This window comes from Zygosaccharomyces rouxii (assembly GCF_000026365.1).
Source record: "Zygosaccharomyces rouxii strain CBS732 chromosome G complete sequence".
Taxonomy (NCBI): domain Eukaryota; kingdom Fungi; phylum Ascomycota; class Saccharomycetes; order Saccharomycetales; family Saccharomycetaceae; genus Zygosaccharomyces; species Zygosaccharomyces rouxii.
The window spans coordinates 1,086,341-1,105,077 of NC_012996.1; the positions used below are offsets into that span (position 1 = coordinate 1,086,341).

Here is an 18,737-nt window from a genome sequence, read left to right on the forward strand (position 1 = left end):
TTTTCCCAAGGCTCGTTTTCTTACAGCCATGGGGTCAAGGGAAGTCCGTTCTTACAGTTTCGCACCTTTATCAAGTCTTGCGTAATGTCCAAAATAAGTCTTTATCTTGATAGGTCTCCTTAGTTTAACCCACCGCACGGAGGATTGGTTGCCCTCCACGACTCTTCGTAAAAGTGAGTTATCGTCACTGGAATCGTAGCGGCGACCAACAACGATAAACTTGTTAAACTGTGACCATAGGTATCTGGATTTATCACATGGTTCAGCCCTAAAGAAAACATGTATCCTTTGATGGGCACGGCCACAGTACCCAATTTCTACCACGTTAAAATTAATTTCACAAGATGGATCCTGTGATTGGAATTTTTGCAAACATTCTTGTATGTCTATGTTCGATTGATCATTAGTCCAAATGCGAGCAATTTGATCCGCTGGCGGAGTTTGATCCAATTGACAACATGGTATATACATTGGATACTCCGGTAACACTTTCCAATTGTACTTTTTTTGGAAAAAGCTAAAAGTGAAACTTAGAAGGTTTTTATGAGATTGTGTATTGAGGAAAAATCCGCATTGACGTGGAGTCCATCTGACATTATCAGGTCCTGCTAACTCTAAGATCATTCTACACTCTTCTTCATTATCCAAAGGTCTGTAACGAGGTACTACTGGTACTGCCATTGTCTGGAAAGTACCACCTATTTGATCAAAGAAAGTCTTGAATTTTTCAACTTGCGACAATCGATCATCATAAACCGTAAGCTCCTCTAGAGTACCCTCGTATTCATCGATAAGATCTCTAAAGACAGCAGTCTTATACTCCATCGTGCTATTACCAACTCCGGGTTTCTTAAGACAAACTGCATTGAAAAAAGTTACATTGCATTGTTTCAAAGTCTTTTCGAACAGTGGCCCAAACAGTTCTTCTTTCCTCCCTGTAAGTAAAATGGATACGGTTTCCTCATCTTCAAATGAGGATCTTGCTAAATCAACAATTTCTTTGTTCCAAAACTCTTGTTCTCTAGTCGACTCATCTTCAATGGCTAACATTTGATTAAAAGATTTTTCGAGAAAAAGTGGTTCTGACCACCAATCACGACCGTTGAGTAAATCTCCACCATAAAGAGTGCCTAATAGAGGCTTTGTATAAAACTGACGATTGGGTTGAGGTGAGAGGTATAATGTATTGTCAAAATCGTAAACATGAATACGTCTAACATGGGTATCCTGAGGGGGTAAACTTAAAAGTTGAGAACAACTATTCCATCTCTGTAAAGATTTGTGCATTGTTGCTGATCGAACAATACACATTCGAGACTCTGAGCCTCTCTTGTTAACTTTATTTATACTCTTCATCATATCTGTCGCTAATAGCGTTGGTTACCTTCGGTCGAAAAAAAGAGAATGCTCAAGCCCCAGTGACTCGGGCGGGGTTCGAAAGCAAGAACGGCGTACTAAGACCATTTCACTGGGGGTATGCTTTGAGCGCTTGTCAAATCTATCAACATGTTAATCTCATCTACACTAAGCATAAGTACTCAGCGGCTAATCCTACTACTGCATTGCATTGTATTGTATACCTGGCAGTATTTTTCACCAGGCACGTGACTATTATTTTTTTTATGTATATAAGAGACGAAAAACTTTTTCGACAGTTTTACTTCTTCCCTTCTCTTTCATAACACAGCAAGTCTTTTGACTTACGCCATGATGATTTACCATTTCTTTAAACTTATCTACATTATCCAATGCGGGACCCCATGGCTTCGCGGTGTGGAAATTTAGATTCTGAGGCGTATCTGTAATTACACTATTCTTGCAATTCTTGTAAGCTAAAGCTGTCTTAGGTTAGTTCAGGTGTCTTTCACATCGAAAACTCGATATAGGCACTTCGCCCTGGTGCACTGATGTTTAGTGCCATTCGAGGAAGTTTTCTTTGTTGACCCGCCGTCGTTGCCCCGCGTTACGTAATGCGATTGTCTTGGTGTATGGGAAATCAGAGATACGTAGTAAGGATACGCTACATCTTTTCAATACAATGAAAGCAGAAAATCTGGAGAAAGCTAAGGCAGTAAAGAGTTTAGGATCACTCCTTGTTCGTATAATTGTTTGTGCATTCTATGCCCTGCCAATCTCTTGAACTTAACATTGGATTCTTGCCTGAAAACCCTCGTAAATCTTCCTTCTTTATTACGAGGCGCGAAGCTATCGAACCGAGCGAAGGAAAAAAACAAAAACATAAACAAGAGGAAAGGAAGGAAGTTGGTAAAACATACGTAATAACAAAGAGGCAGAGTTGTCGATCTCTCAAACCATTACAAACGCTAGAAGATTAAATTACATAGCTAATAGTCTAGAATACCGAATTTTTGGGAATAAGAGAACAAGCGATCTGCACGACTTCCTTAGAGAAAGGAAAAGTGTGAGGAAAAGAAAAAGTGAAGAAAGATAGATACAGATCGCTATGACTGGTACATCGAGCTCACAGGTTCTGTCAGCTCTATCATATAATGCCGTTTTTTTTGGTATCTTCATGACAATATTCTTCGTATTTCGTCTGAAATTGAAGAGATTATATGAGCCCAGGTCTACTTATGATTTGGTTGATGAGGAGCAGAAACCTGAACCGCTGCCGAAGGGACTTTGGCAATGGTTACTACCACTATTAAAAAAATCTGATAATTTTGTTATCCAACAAGCTGGCATTGATGGCTATTTCTTCCTAAGGTATTTGTTTCTAATGTTTGTCTATTTTGCAATTTCCGCCTTATGGTTATTTCCAATTTTATTCCCCGTGAATATTGTAAACGGTAGAAACCAAGATGGTATGGATAAATTGGCATTTCAGAATGTTAAAAATAAGAAAAGGTACTATGCTCATGCATTTTGTGGATGGATTTTTTATTGGGTGTTTTTGTTTGTCATTTACAGAGAGCTTTATTATTACAATTCACTAAGGTGCATCGTCCTTTCATCACCCCGTTATGGCCGTAAACTCTCGTCTCGTACTGTCCTCTTCCAAAGTGTACCTAGTCAATATTTAAGTGAAAGAGAATTCAGAAAGTTATTTGAAGGTGTTAGAAGAATTTGGATTGCAAGAGGAAATCGTCAGAAGCTGGAAGAAAAAATAGGAATTAGAGATGGGCTTGTAGATAAATTGGAACGCGCAACCGTAAAATACCAATTAAATGCATTGAAGAAAGTTAGAAAAACGCTAAAGAAAACTCCTGATCATGAAATTGTTCATGATATCAATAACTATATCCCCAGAAAGAAAAGACCCAGACACAGACCAAGATTTTGGAAGAAGAAAGTTGATACCATCGATTATATCTGTGAAGAATTACCCAAAATCAATGCGGAGATTACTTACATGCAGGAGAATAATAGCAGTGCACCGCCATTTAACTCAGTATTTGTTGAATTTGAGTCTCAATATCAAGCTCAAGTAGCGTCTCAGGTGGTTGGTCACCATGGTCCATTAGCACTTTCTCCTGCTCATGTTGGTGTTGAACCTAGCGATGTGCATTGGCCTAATATGCGTATGTCTTGGTGGGAAAAAATGATTAGAAGTATGAGTAGTATCGTTGCTGTCTGCGCTTTGGTACTTTTATGGTCTTTCCCGGTCGCTTTCGTTGGTATGGTTTCAAATATCGATTATTTGACTAACAAAGTACATTGGTTACGTTTCATTTACCACTTACCTCATAAATTACTTGGGTTGTTAACCTCATTGTTCCCCACCGTGGCATTGGCATGGTTGATGTCCTTTTTACCAACTTTTATTAGGATGCTTGCTGAATTCGCTGGGTTTGCCACATCCCAACTTTTAGACTATTTTGTCCAACAGACATTTTTCGCTTTTCAACTGGTCCAAGTGTTCTTAGTGGTATCTATAACCTCCGCGGCTACATCCACTGTGACTAGAATCGTAGAATACCCATCGGAAGCCATGTCACTTCTAGCCGGTAATTTACCCAAATCTTCCAATTTTTTCATTTCGTACCTTCTACTACAAGGGATGGGTGTGTCTTCAGCTATCCTAGCTCAAATCCTTCCCTTTATCTTTTTCTACATCATAGGCCCTCATACTGATACAACTCCAAGGAGAAAATACCTACGTTTTAAAGATATAGGCGCACCTGGATGGGGGTTTACTTATCCAGTTTACTGCAATTTGGCTGTGATCACACTTGCATATGGTATCATATCACCCTTAATCTTAATTTTTGCCGCTGTTGGTTTCTTCCTACTGTACATTGCATGGCTTTATACATTAACCTACGTCCAGGTTCAAGGTTCCGATAGTAGAGGCCAAAACTATCCAAGGGCTCTTTTCCAAACAATTACTGGTCTCTATTTGGGGCAAATTTGTCTATTAGGGCTTTTTGCAGTCGGTAAAGGTTGGGGTCCAATTGTCATACAGGCAATTGGATTGGCTGTAACGGTTATCGTTCACATTCATTTAAACCAAGCTTTTGACCGTCTCATGAAATATGTTCCTGTAGACACTATGAAATCATTAAATGGGAAACATGATACTCCATCATTCAAAAACATTTATCAAGAACAAGTGGGCTGGTGTGATGAGTTTGAAGAATTACCACCTTTCCCATTACCCAAATATCAACCCAAGAGCGCGTCTGCCGAAGCTAATGGCAACGATGATCCCGTTCCTTCTCCTTACGATACCAATAGAGCATCTGCAATTTGTGCAACAGATGATTCGGCAGAAACTGCATATGCTGAAAGCGTGGTACATTACAACCCATTACCATCAGAAACTTATGAAATGTCAGAAAACAAGGTTTCTTGGGTGCCATTATTAGCAGATGGTGTAGAAGGTCGCATACCGCCAGCACCTTTTTACATTAGATTTTTCTTACCACACATCTATGCATCTTTCAAAGCGGTCAAATACAAATTACCAGAATGTTACGGTTTATTAAAACCAGAAACTCCAGAATCAGATGCCGCCAATGCATCCGCATACAATTACCCCGCAGTGTCATCCCAATGCCCTTCTGTATGGTTACCAAGGGATCCATTTGGCTTTTCAGAACAACTGATTGAAGAATTGAAAGACGCTGTAATTGTATCTGATGAAAATGCTGTTGTAAGACCAGACGGGCATTTTGACTGGCTAGGAGATCCACCTGCACCAGGTTTGCCAAAACCTCCTCACAAGAAGACGGATGAAAACGAATCTACGTTGGAAGAAGGTGAATCTACAGAAAATTATACTGTGAAATGAATTGTAGGATCCTTCTTGTGATCTCTTCTTTTTTCTTTATTGCTTCTACTCTTTACTGACGTTATTCATTTGTTCATTGATTTGTAAATTAATATATAATAATTTTATGAAGATACAGACTTTTATTTTAAGTTCATTTGCCAAACAGTTAATAGTACGTTTTTTTCCCAACCGGTGCTAACTCCGAATCATTTAACCCAATAGAATATTTTCAAGGTTTATTATACTGAACCATTTAAAAATGTGGGGAAGAAGTAAGAAGGTCCAATAAGAAATGTTCTCGAGGGTTATAAGGTCTCTAACTATGGCAGAAAGGTTAAAGCATACTAGTAATCTTTTGAGAGTACAAAGACAGTTCAGTCAATTGAGGCAAGGTTCTAAGCATGGTCCTAATTTTAAGCAGTATTTACAATTAGCCAATGGTGAAATCGGTTCATATTTTCACGATATTCCATTAGAATTGAACTTTGAAAATAGCACAGTCCGTATGGTTGTCGAGGTACCACGTTGGTCAAATGGTAAATTTGAGATTTCAAAGGAGATTGAATTTAATCCTATTGTACAAGATGTGAAGAAAGGTAAAGTTAGATTTGTTAACAATATTTTCCCTTACCATGGATATATTCATAACTACGGTGCCATTCCACAAACTTGGGAAGATCCTACGAGAGAAATTCCTGGATTTGGGTCTACTAGAGGCGACAACGATCCATTGGACTGCTGTGAAATTGGGTCTAGCATTTTACAGATGGGGGACGTGAAAGATGTAAAAATTTTGGGATCTCTTGCGTTGATTGACGATGGTGAACTTGATTGGAAAGTAATTACCATCGATTCAAAGGACCCGCTAGCCGATAAACTAAACGATTTGCAAGATGTAGATACTCACATGCCAGGACTGTTGGCGGCAACCAGGGAATGGTTTAGAGATTACAAGATTCCAACGGGAAAACCACCAAATGAATTTGCATTTAACGGACAGTACAAAAATGCCCAGGAGACTATAAATACCGTACAAGAGTGTCATGAAGCCTGGAAAAGATTAATTTCAGGAAACATCCTGGGTGAGAAAATACCAAAAATCAAAAGAGCTGGTGAAGGCATTACATTGGCATCGGCTGAAGAAGAACAGACACCTATTCCACCTGAAGTTGCCGTTTGGCATTATGTCTGAAATACCCCGTATATATATATATATATGCGTGTATATATATTTTCAACTTACCCGGCTTTTAAATCTTCGCATTTTCGACTACTGGTAGGAAGACAAGAAAAAAAAGATTCGAACGTATCATACATATACATATTTATTGATGGCGGCGAAGATATAAGAATCTAAAAGGTCAGGAGCAGAGGTTCTCTTAAAGTTATTCAATGGCTGCACAATTGGGTGATGATGCGCTTTCATTTGTGCATGTGGAGTATTTTCTCAATTCATACCAGTTAAATCCATCAGATGCAGAAGTCAGTTTCCGAAAGATCAACACTTTTTTAAACAAGTTCAAGGATTTAATTGTAGATGTAGGTCAATTTAATGAAACTGGTGGTAATACTACTCCTGTGAGCTCCCTTTCACTAAGAGGCGTTACTTATGGCAATATTGATAAAGGTAGTTGTGAACAAGCATCTCTTTTGTCCAAACATTTGGGGTTAAACTACGATGAGTGTTTGAGGGTCATTGCTCAGACGAAATTGAAAACTGACGATAAAATTTCTCTAATGTCTTTAGCGGACTCTATCTACCGTGAAAGAAACGCAGTTTTAACCACCATGCTATTACTTTTAAACAGTGGTAATCTCCCTGTAATACAATCAGATTTCGTTTCCATAATAGCTACTAATAACTTTACCATTTGCGAAAACTTAATTTCAATTTTACAAAATACTTTGTCGAAAATTGACGCAGATATTTCTGAAGTCACTGATGAATTAACAGGACGAGAATGGCAAGAACTTTGGCAATTGAAGAAATCCCAGGATCTGATATTTGTTACGAATATTCTGAGAACGTTGACTTATTTGACATTGAATACAAATACACCTACACATATTGTAGATCAGTGGTTTACCTTTTTACGCAAAACTAGAAATCAGGTAGTATTTTTAAGAGATATTACTTACTCTTCTGTGCCAGAGTTAATAGGTCGCACTATAGAATCTCTCATTGTGGTCAATAGTATACTTATCTTGGGGCTTGATAGTACGTCATCCTCGATAAATTTAGAGGCGCCATTTTATTCAGATGTTAACTGTTTCAAGCACATTCACGATGTTCTGAAAGATGAACCTACAAATCCAGTTATCCTGTATATGTGGTCTTTCGTGCTTTTCACCAAATCCTTTATGCTAGAAGAGAGTCCAGATACTGAACTTCCATTCATTCAACAAGTGTTCGGTAAGACACCAATATCACAGCTAACTTCGATATTTGCAGCTAGAGCCGAATCCACAGGTGTGTTACAGTCAATTAAAGAAGTCTCCGAATCTCTTTCCTCGGAAAGCTTTTATCCAGCAATTTTAAGTTCCTTCTTAACGCTTTCTCTAAACTTCATTCCAATCAACGTACAAACTTCAGATATGATTAAACAAGTCTTACTGAGGACACCAAAAGAGTTCACGGAGAAGTTTTTGACTAGTGATGCGTTCGAAAAACAACTGACTATCTTAAGAGCTAAGTTACCTCTTTTGGAAGAAGCGCTGTTACCATTAGTTAATATCAGTGCTGCTCATACCCAGTTTGCTAATTTTGAATGGAAAGAATTAAACACTTATACAACGAAATTTAAACTGGGTGAGTTGGATTATGATATAGTCGATGATGATACCAATGCACCAAATATGGATCTCATTGTCTTAAAGAAAGAAGCTCTGGTAAAACCATACTTCAATATAGACGAAAAGGCCCTGATTTCGATCCCAGAAGATACCAAGGGTAAGATTTTGCCAACACCAAGGAGTGGTGATGACGATGTTATTGTGTTCCTATACAATTACAATGGTTGGTCCCTGCTGGGCTTCGTATTACAAAATATTTGCGATGCTTATCTCGCAAGTAGTGATGGTTTGGATGAATCTACAGAATACTTAATGGTTTCTATCTTGGACCTAATTTCAAATGTTTTTTCCAAAAGAACTTCTTATGAGAGATCCCTCGAAATCATGCAGCATTTGTCGAGTTATACCAGGGAAAATGATATTGTACCCGTAATATTCAAAATATTCGAACATTCATTACACAAGAGGAACTATAAAGTACTGTGCATCTGTTCTAATTTTGTACTTTCACTTTTCTCTAATTTCCCACAATTTGTTTGGTCGCATTGGGCTCGATCAGATTTACTTGATAGAAATGGGAAAACCGGAATGGCAGAAGTGGTTCTCGGGTCAATAGAATTACCGCTTGGAAAATACGATTTTACTATATCTTTGATTAAACTTGCTAATGAAATGGTAACGGAAGCCGTTTCTTTAAAATCAGATTTCCCTCTAAAAACCAAAAGAGATATGTTGGACAAACTAATTACCCATTTACTTGATGTCTACGAAAGTTATCAGTTTTGGAAATACACAGATGTAATCCAACGATTTGAATTAGGGTTCCATCTCAATTCATTGTTTACGAAGGTTCTTTACAATGTCTATGGCATCGATCCATCCTCTCCACCTGATAAAAAGATTACAAATGTTTTAGCTTCTCCGGGGTACCGTATTGTGAACGCATTTTTAGGCTCTCAATCTCCTGATGTGCGGGCAGCAAAGTCCTTGTTGAATATTCTAAACTCCCCGCTAAATTCTCAGATTTCTTTGCTTGGTGATAAGGCATTCGGATTTATCTATTTGAGGTTGGTCAAGCATTCATACGAATTGGCGTTTTTGTTAATATCAATACGTGGTTCATTAAAGATGCATCCCAGTACTTTAGAAAGGATGATTTTCGGTGCCTCTTCAAATTTGGTAGACATTTACAATTCAATACCGACCTTGAAGCGTTATATTGTCAGGTTATTCAAATCATTAGTGGAAGTTCCTTGGACTGACGATTATTTGTTCCTTTTATCTTACTTGGGTCAAAGGCATTCAAAAATGCTATTGAACTCTATATCAACTGATCTAGAGGGTCCACTCGCAGATCACAAATTGGCAAAGGATATATACATGTTCTTCAGTGCATTGATGGAGAGTAAACAAGATGGGTTATCCATTTTATTCTTGACTGGTGACATTGCATCTAATAAAACTGAAGAACAGGAGCAACAACCTGCTGATAAGAAATCCATTTTGAGTGTTCTCAAGAAAAATGCACTACACCTTGATGAGCTTCCTGAATCAGTGGGATGTTGTTTGTTGGATGCGATAGCATACGCTTTTAATACCTGGGCGAACGCTAAAGATTCTAAAGCAGATTCTGAATTTATCAGTGCATTACTTAACCATTTGAAAAATTTCCAACCCACTCCTGCATCTACTAAGGAAGACATGATTGCCCTGTCAGGCAGATACAAATTGATTTCACGGGTGGTGGAGATATTTGCCCTTTATCTTTTCATTTCTGCGGACGTTGACCCTCAGATATTCCAACTATTGAATCATACAGATTTATCAAAGATAATAAATCCATTTTTCGAAATCGATGGTTATAATGAAACCCTTCATGAGAATCTACACGAAAATTTTGAGAAAAAATGGCCTAAGCTCAAGCTTACATGCTTTACTATGTCCCCTCTATTCCAATCAAGCGGATTCTCGAATGATATGGTCTTTGCAATTCCTTTGATGGATCAATTTTTTGGCAATGATGAGAAATGGATAGGAACTGGTGAGATACAAGGATATAGAGACGAAGTATTTGAGGCCTCAATTAATCTACAATATGTGAGTCAACAGATTGCAGCTGCTAAGGCTTGGGGTGCTCTATTAACAACATTCATCAAAAAGACTACACAACCACTAAAAGATACTTTCATCGACTTAGTATCACACTTCTTACAAGTTAATATTGACAGCGGAATAAAATCACCCCTGCTTACCCAGGTTTATTTTGAAAGGTTAGAATTGTCCTTTTACATTTTTTATGCTTTCCAAAAGAGGGCGGAACCTGTTCCTGAGAAGAAGTTGCTCAAACTACTCGATCAAATAATCATTGTTTTCAAATCTGATGAGGTCAATTATTTGGGTAACATATCTCACTCACGCAACAGGAATTTCTACAGACCCATTTTGAGATGTGCATTAATTCTTCTGGATCTGGTTACCACCGGAACTCATTTTGTTGAATTGGCATCTGATAGTCTGCTTGAATTTTTTGAACTGTCTTTCTGCAAGGGTTTCCATTTGATATTATCTGAAATCTTGTCTGATATCAGTACTTCAACGTCCAATGGTAAACAGGCTGTGGTTTATAATATGGCATCAAGAATACAAGATCTGTTTTTGTTGCTCTCACTGTTTACCAAGATTAGGGCGCTGAAGCCTTCAGAGTCGTTTAACTTGATACTTGCTTCTTCTTTGAATGAAGTTGGTACTGTTAAAGTCATTTTGAGCTTATACTCGACTTCTCATTTGCTGAAGGTTAACGATGAAGCTATTTTGGGACCACTGACGTTGACGTTTGTGTCAGAGCTGTGCTCGATTAAAAATGTTGCAGAGAAATTTATTATCAACGGCCTATTTGCAGTTCTACTGGAAAGTCCAGTGTCTGTGGCTATTCAACAAGGTGATGTCAGACCTGAGAGCAGGCCAAGTTTGCACAACCTATGGACTAACGGGCTTTTATCAATCATATTACTACTATTAAGTGAATTTGGCATCAAAGTACTACCTGAGTGTTGTTTATTCATATCGTATTTCACTGAGCAAGTAAGTACTGCAGTTTTAAGATGGTCTGATGGCAAACTTGCTGTTTCAACAGCATTGATCAAAGAGACTTCCCAATTGGTACTGCTTCAAAAGATGCTAAGTGCATTAGATTATCAAAGTTATTTGCTAAATTCTAAGACTCAATACTTGGTTGACGAGAACGAGAAACTGTTCGAACTCTTACCTGGATTGGATACAGATCAAGAGAAAAGAGCACTGAGCGTTGCCCTGAATCGTCTTTTGACACACCCCAAGTATTTAAATTCCAGAATTGTACCAACAAGTTTGGAAGAGGCAAGACTGTTGGAAGAGGAACACACTAGAGTCGAGTTCGTCAAACACATCAGTAGAGAGATCAAAAAATTACAGGAATCGCTCTTTAAGGACACATAAGGAATTTTGTATCATAATAAATTATAATAATGCATGGACTATTTCCCTAGAAACATTTTACGAAAATCGTCGTTTGAAAGTTGTTTTTTTGTAGGCTGGTGTTCAGGCAAATGAAACAATCCTTCGCCTTCTTGTTGCTTATACTCCTGATTCTTCGGTTTCTTGGTGCTATTACGCAGATCAGAAATAGTACCACATTGTATTGTTGAATTCTGGAAAGATATACCATTTAGTGCTAGCGAACATTTTGCAGCGATCTTCTGATCTTTTAAGATGATTAAACTTCCATGTAGGTCAGTTATTAGGTATATTTTCCTGATATCGTTTTCATTTATAGATGCTCTCTCTTGCAATAATTGCTGAATATGTATTTTGTTCACTTTGTCGCTGAGGGGAAATAATGATACTATATGATCACTATCTTTTGGATGAGTCTTGTTGAGTAATTTTTTAACGTCCTGCCTTTCCAAATATGCCTTCCTATCAGCCAAGGTCACACTAATTTCATTACCTTCAAATTGTGTCCCATTAGTTTCTAAAGCCTGATGCGCCGCGTTTTGATCACTAAAGGATATGAATGCGTATGTGTTCACAACGTCAGACCCGTATTTCTTGGGAATTTTTATATGTTCAATCTTTCCATACTTCGAGTAATGTTGTCTCAAGCTATCTTCTGTTACCTTATTGGAATCCAAATGTCGTATCAGAATCTCTCTTCTTTCCCAGACACTAGCGTCAGTACGTTTTGTCTTTTCCAAAGGATTAGATTGTTTAATAACTAGAGTATACCCTTCAACTTCTTTTGAGTTCAAAAGCGTTAGAGCCTTTTCCACTTCTTGTGTTCTGGAAACGTCAACGTATGCGAAACGTCTATTGGCATTATACCGTAGGGAAGGCAATCGTACGCTTAAAACTGTAACACCAATTGAGTTAAACAAAGCTCTAATTTCTCGATGGTTAAACCTGGGAGGAAAATTGGTTATCCATAACGTGCTATTTTCTAACATCGTTACTTCAATTTCATTATTACCGATTTGCTTATGGGATTTAGTCAATGCCGAAAGAGCCTCATCATATCTGGTAAACTCAACTCTTGCCAATCTGTAATTCTTATCTGCGGATTCACAGACATCAATATGTGAGATCACACCACAATCCCTAAATAACCTACGAACTTTACCCTGATTGTAACTTTTAGGCAGATTAAATGCTACAACTGTAGTAAGCTCTCTATTTCTAGTATAAGACTCATTGCGTTTTTTAGAAACATCAGGATCTTCTTCATCCAAATGATGCTTCATCGTTCTCCGTATTTCTATTATACTCCTGCTACATGTATCTGATTAGAGCTCATCGCATCATTTTTGAACATCGGACCTTTATCAGTGAAAAATTTTTGAGATGAGATGAGATGAGATGAGCATAAACTAATACTGATAAAAGCATTGCAATCCATTACGATAAATTGAATCTGATCTTTTTTTTGTCCATGAAAAATAATGGATGGTAGACAGTACTTAAAGTCTTATGGTTGGAGAGAAGGTGAAGCACTGAAAGAGGGCGGCTTAAAAAAGCCTGTATTGGTAAAGCACAAATATGATAAGAAGGGTATTGGTGGTGCTGTAGGTCAGGAAGATGGTGAAGCATGGTGGGAAAGGCTATTCGATGGACATTTGAAAAATTTAGACGTCAATGTGGGTTCAAATGGCGGTGATGGCATAACTTTTAATCAGAAGGAAGCTACGGCATCTGGTGTTTCTAAGAACGATTCTCCTCTGTACAAGTGGTTTGTTCGAGGAGAAAGTCTGAAGGGAACTATAGATGTTAAAGAAGATTCGAAGAAGAAGAGTGTTTCCGTAGTCTCAGGCAAGAGGAAAGCAGATGATGGTGGTGATGGTGATAAGAGGAAAACCAAAAGATCAAAGAGTGATGGAAGGAATGAGTCTGAGAAGGTGAAGAAGGAGAAGAAGGAGAGGAAGAAGCAAAAGAAAGAGAAGAAAGAAAAGAAGAAAGAGAAGAAAGAAAAAAAAGAGAAGAAAGAGAAGAAAAAGTTGAAAAAGGACAAAACGAATAAAAATCTCGAGACAAAGAACTAATATCAACGAGCATATGGGCTCGAGAAGGTGGAAAAATACAAATCAGTCTCTATGAACTTTCCCCTGTATTTTAATTGCATTGTATATTAGAAGGGTTGGGAATGCGTGATTGCTCAAAACAATTTTGATAGATTAAATTCCAACCATCCAAAAGAAATCAGACTTTAGGTAATCTCAACGAATATTGGCAGGAAGTAGAAACGTCGTTAAAATTATTTTAATATAATGATAGAAGTTTTTTTTTTTTTTTTTTCATTATATTGTCATCATAGCATGCAAATACATCTACATACGTAAAGCACATGATAGTATTAGAATAAACTAATGATACAGACAGCTATAATCCAAATTATATGGTAAGAATAGAACTGGAAGGTATGAAGATCTCAATAAATATGGATAGCCGATCTGATCACATGCTTTTTCGCTCTCATAAAAGGTGTAAAGGCCATGTTTACTTTACAGTCCACTGCTATAGATAAGTAATCTTTGATAAATTTCTAAAGAACTGTAGCACAATCTGGGTTTGAATCAAGCGGACTCTTACTTAGATGAGAAATGTCAATATTGAGATACGTTTACCAAAACGCATATTTCTGCTGCTTCTATTGGTCTTTCTCCGGGGGAAATTAATCTTGGTGATTATAACATTGATTGGAATTCTGTTCTATTCTGCCGCATCAATCACCCTACCAATTCTAGATCCACCAATTCCCAAACTTTTACAGGATGATGATTTCAATGAGGATGTTGTTTCAGAGGCGTCAGTGGTTAAAAGAAATCTATTCTCGAATTATCCAAAGATTTCCCAAGAAGTTGAGAATATTATCGATTTAGTAGTTCGTGATTTCATCGACACTTGGTTTTCTCATATCAATGGTAATCCGTCATCAGAGTTCCCCCAAACCGTAAGAGCTGTGTTGCTAGGTTGCGTGGAAAAATTACAATCTCTATTACAACGTAAAGATGAAGCCAGTTTAATAGTTCTTAAGCTTTTGCCACTAATCAGCAAATATTTTGATGAATTCTGCTTGGCTAGAGAAGCGGTTATGGCGGATATGACTTTTGCCAGAGATGAAGACACAAATGCGGAATTAAGTGTTGCCGTGGAATTTAATAAAAATTTTAGACTGCATAGAGCTCTTTCCCTGCGTTCCAACTATTTAAATCGTGATATTAGCCAATATGTGAAACTTAGAATGGAAAATTTCCTTTCTTTTATTATTGGAACCAAAGAGCTAAGCTCCCCCTATGTTTGCATTCTGTTGCGTGAAATACTTAGCTCATGCATAGCGGAACCAATAATAGTTAAATTTTCAGATCCTGATGCTTGGAACTTAAAACTTATTTCAATTTCAGAAAAGATATTGGAAGAATATGATCAAGTGGATGAAATTCGTAAAATTCTGTCCAAGGAAGTAGAAGAGCAGAGAAACCCAATTGGCGATACTGTGAAAAATGAAAGACAACCTATGGCATTGGAATTAGTACCTAATTTATCGAATAAACAATTTGAAGATTTCTTGAGGCAGATCAGTTGCTTTACGTCTTTTATCGATCTACAAAGTACAAAATACTCTTTGCTGACAAAACTTCTACAATTAAAGAAAATTAATGGACTATCCAAAAACCTGTTAGAGTACAATAAAAGGTTATATCTCTCTCTCAATTTGGTACAAACCAGACTGTTATATGTAAATGACAAAGGCTACTTGAAGAAGATGCGATTACGAGATCCTAACACTCGAGGTGCTTTCGATGCTGAAAAGGAATTAGAACAATTTGAGGCATTCTTGGGGACAATCAGTTTAGAGGATATCTTACAGGAAAATTATTGTCTCTCTTTTTTCGAGAAGTTTATAAGAGAAAACTCTTTGAAAGAAGGTTCTGCCTACTTAGAATATTGGAAGCTAGTGGAGGGCTTAAAAAACCCATTGGAAAACACCGTCACTGAATCTATTTCTGTATCTATATGTGACACGGAGTCGTCAAACTTTAAAACACAAGTGTTAAAATTTTTTGAAGGAGATCATCTAGCCACTATGAGTTCCTTGAACCGGAGGCTTGTCGAAGATATCCTTCAATTTAAGGGGGTCAATATCGATGATTCCATGCTGTCTTCAAACAGAAGAAGCATGCTTCTATTGCAAGATCTGTCCCAAGAAGCTTTGAATCGATTCTTCTTTCAGCGGTATAAAGAATCGAGTTTTTTCCTTGAAATGATTTCGAGCCCAGGTTTTGCATCCACGGATGTCTATGCTAGACTGATAGACCTTCCAGCCGCTGATAAAGCAGATGCAAAGCTTCAAACCAAAAAGTCGGTTGATGCCGTTAGAATACTGACGCATCCTGACATAAGTGATGCATTAGATAGAATTCTGAACGATAAAAATGGTCGTCGAACATCTACAAGTAAGCCAAAGAACTCTTGGGAAACTTTATTTGGAAATGATGATGATGGTGACGGCGACAGAATATTCAACGATACTCTTTTCAACAATGATGATAGGTTTGAAGCAGTGGAATCATTTTTTGGGAACCAAGACGAAGAAGAAACCCAAGATTCTACTGAATCCCTGTCAAATAGTATCAATTCAGGTCTTAATGCCCACTCAGAAATTTCTAGCGACAAATTACAAAATAGTACGCATACATTTACCAGTCTAAAGGATGACATTGCGAAGTTGACACTTGCAATTGATGATATAGAGAAAGAACTGGAATTGCTGGATCATTTGATTTTGAAAGCTGATTTAACTAACAACCAAAACCAGTTAAAGCTTTTGAGGAAATCTCAGAAAGCTCTCTTAAAAGACTTAGATAATAAAGAATTGCTAAAGCAACAGTGTTTGGTCCAGGAAAATGCCAATAGCCTATACGGCAAAACAAAAATTTGCATAAGAAGTTATTACGTTGATACACAGCTTGAACATGGTCACGAAGTTGCCTATTATTTGATAAATGTCGAGCATTCACATCAAGGTCAGGTAACGGCATGGGAAATCCCAAGGAGATTTAACGAATTCTTCAAATTGAATTCTACACTTAAGAAAAAGTATAAAAGTCAAGTAAAGCATTTGCAAAAAAGAGATATATTCCCTGAGAAGGTGAAGATGTCCTTAAAATATCATGTATCCAAAGTGCTTTTATATGAGGAAAGGAAAGAAAGATTGGAAAGATATCTTCGAGAGCTGTTAGCTATACCTGAAATCTGCCAAGATAATTTGTTTAGGGTTTTCTTGACCGATTCTGCGAGCTTCAATGCTAAGGAAGAAGTGGTGAGTAAGCCGCTGTTGAGATCGCTCGAAGGTTCCGGTACAGATCTTAGTCACAAGAGGGAGTCTTCAACAGATTTTCAAACCCGCCAAATTGATGCTGATTACGAAGAAGAGTTAAATTTCTACGAAGATGACCGCAACTTTTATCATAATAAGGAAACAGGCCGAAATTCACAAAACAAATCATTTGTCAAACCCATATGTGACCTTTTCATATCTGTTTTTTCATTAAACAGAAGCAACTCTGGCTGGCTCAGGGGAAAGACAATAATTACGGTATTACAACAATTACTCGGGAGTACGATTGAGAAATATGTTAAAAACAGTATTCGAAAATTGAGAGATGAAGATCAAATATTGAGAACAATTCTTTTGTTGAAAGAATCTCTATGGGGGCCCGAAGGTGTTTTTTCTAGAAGCGGCATGGCTGCTCCCAATGATGAACGTACCAAAGGTGAGAAAGCTAGGACTCAGGCCGATTCACAAGCGATTTTGCAGTCTCTATTCGCAGAGACTTGTGGTAAAGTCATTGGCCTTCGAACAGCTCGAGAGGCTGGTTTTAATATTCACAGCATGGTCCAAAATCAGTTTTTAATGGCAAGCCTGTTGCTGGAGATTATGGATACTGTCCTAGATGAGATCTGTGATGACGACATGGGATACCATTCAGTTGAGCAATGAAAAATTTACTTTCTCCTCGGTATTCTTATGAGAGCATCGTCCACATTATAATTGCTTGAAGTTGGATCACTTTCTTCGTCATTATCATCGTCCAGTCCGTATCCTTTCACTTGAAAGAAATTCTTTTTGCTTAACGATAACTCGATTTTCTTCCTTGTCATCTTTTTCAATTCCATTTTATCCTTAGCAGTTAATCTTTTATCTTTTAACAATTTTTCCAATTCCAGATAATTTTCCCTTGTCTTCCTCATGACCTCAATCTTCGATTTACCGCCCTTTACCGGACGATATTTTTTCAATTCAGTCTTTGGCAGTTTAAATTGATTTTTTTTAATGGTCCCTGGGATATCGTTGTAGAGTTCTAGTGATTTCATGTAAATTTCAGTCATATCTTCGCCCATTTCACAACCTCTAGATATAATATCATGATATCTTAACTGCACACGTCTTTTGCCCTTGATAGTTTCGTTTTCAGGTTGCGAAACTGTTAATTGTTTAGAAGTTGAATCCTGTTGTAACTCAATCTTATTCTTTTTAGCAACTTTATGATGTAAACCTTCGAAGAAACGATCTAACTTACCTATGACGTTGTGAGCCAATTCTGAAGGCATTTCCATCTTGTCAACATCAAGCGTATCCTCCGAAGCTGAAGCACATTGGGCCAAACAACCTTGCCAGTAGGAATCTAGCTCTTGTCTCAACATGGAAGCAGAATGTGTAAGGGCATTTGGTGAAATTTCACCGGGTTCATATGTCGAATTCGATATGATAGCATCTTCGTACAATTTATCAGTCTGAGGATCGATAACTGTCTTAGAACTTGGCCAATTGGTCCAATTATCCTTTATCTGGGTCTTGATGAATTGATCCACTTCATACGGGTGCTTTTTCTCGTTAGCTCTGTATAGCAGATTCTTTAGCAGATAAGATGAATAAAGATGTAATGCCAGATCAGCCCGATGGGATTGTTCCAAGGACTCTAACAATTCGTTAGCACCATCAATAACAGACTTGTCAGCAGTACCAATTCTGGCAGATCCCTCGAACGGTTCTTCCTCGCTGCTGCTCATCTCTATTGGGCTGTTCCCCTGGTGATGAGCATCAAGCCAAGATTTTTTAATGGACCTTGCAAAATTTACCCAACACACACTACAAACAACAAGACCGAGTAGATTCATA

The 18,737-nt window shown here is 37.7% G+C and overlaps 8 protein-coding genes across 8 annotated transcripts; 5 read left to right on the top strand and 3 right to left on the bottom strand.

Annotated features, from left to right (window-relative positions):
• Positions 1-51: 51 nt before the first annotated feature.
• ZYRO0G13618g (uncharacterized protein) lies at positions 52-1,359 on the bottom strand (the record flags this gene model as incomplete). Its single annotated transcript, XM_002498532.1, has 1 exon — positions 52-1,359. One exon carries the CDS (start codon positions 1,357-1,359, stop codon positions 52-54), a length of 1,308 nt encoding a protein of 435 aa, XP_002498577.1.
• A 1,105-nt stretch (positions 1,360-2,464) lies between these two features.
• Positions 2,465-5,254, top strand: RSN1 (Rsn1p; the record flags this gene model as incomplete). The annotated part of the gene is made up of 1 exon (XM_002498533.1): positions 2,465-5,254. The coding sequence occupies one exon, from the start codon at positions 2,465-2,467 to the stop codon at positions 5,252-5,254; it is 2,790 nt and encodes a 929-aa protein (XP_002498578.1).
• A 274-nt stretch (positions 5,255-5,528) lies between these two features.
• PPA2 (inorganic diphosphatase PPA2) lies at positions 5,529-6,428 on the top strand (the record flags this gene model as incomplete). The annotated part of the gene is made up of 1 exon (XM_002498534.1): positions 5,529-6,428. The coding sequence occupies one exon, from the start codon at positions 5,529-5,531 to the stop codon at positions 6,426-6,428; it is 900 nt and encodes a 299-aa protein (XP_002498579.1).
• A 200-nt stretch (positions 6,429-6,628) lies between these two features.
• Positions 6,629-11,503, top strand: NUP188 (Nup188p; the record flags this gene model as incomplete). The annotated part of the gene is made up of 1 exon (XM_002498535.1): positions 6,629-11,503. One exon carries the CDS (start codon positions 6,629-6,631, stop codon positions 11,501-11,503), a length of 4,875 nt encoding a protein of 1,624 aa, XP_002498580.1.
• Positions 11,504-11,541: 38 nt separating this feature from the next.
• On the bottom strand, positions 11,542-12,804 carry PRP24 (U6 snRNP complex subunit PRP24; the record flags this gene model as incomplete). Its single annotated transcript, XM_002498536.1, has 1 exon — positions 11,542-12,804. One exon carries the CDS (start codon positions 12,802-12,804, stop codon positions 11,542-11,544), a length of 1,263 nt encoding a protein of 420 aa, XP_002498581.1.
• Positions 12,805-13,002: 198 nt separating this feature from the next.
• Positions 13,003-13,599, top strand: TMA23 (Tma23p; the record flags this gene model as incomplete). The annotated part of the gene is made up of 1 exon (XM_002498537.1): positions 13,003-13,599. The coding sequence occupies one exon, from the start codon at positions 13,003-13,005 to the stop codon at positions 13,597-13,599; it is 597 nt and encodes a 198-aa protein (XP_002498582.1).
• A 551-nt stretch (positions 13,600-14,150) lies between these two features.
• Positions 14,151-17,558, top strand: MDM1 (Mdm1p; the record flags this gene model as incomplete). The annotated part of the gene is made up of 1 exon (XM_002498538.1): positions 14,151-17,558. The coding sequence occupies one exon, from the start codon at positions 14,151-14,153 to the stop codon at positions 17,556-17,558; it is 3,408 nt and encodes a 1,135-aa protein (XP_002498583.1).
• Positions 17,559-17,563: 5 nt separating this feature from the next.
• On the bottom strand, positions 17,564-18,736 carry RRN9 (Rrn9p; the record flags this gene model as incomplete). The annotated part of the gene is made up of 1 exon (XM_002498539.1): positions 17,564-18,736. The coding sequence occupies one exon, from the start codon at positions 18,734-18,736 to the stop codon at positions 17,564-17,566; it is 1,173 nt and encodes a 390-aa protein (XP_002498584.1).
• Position 18,737: the final 1 nt, after the last annotated feature.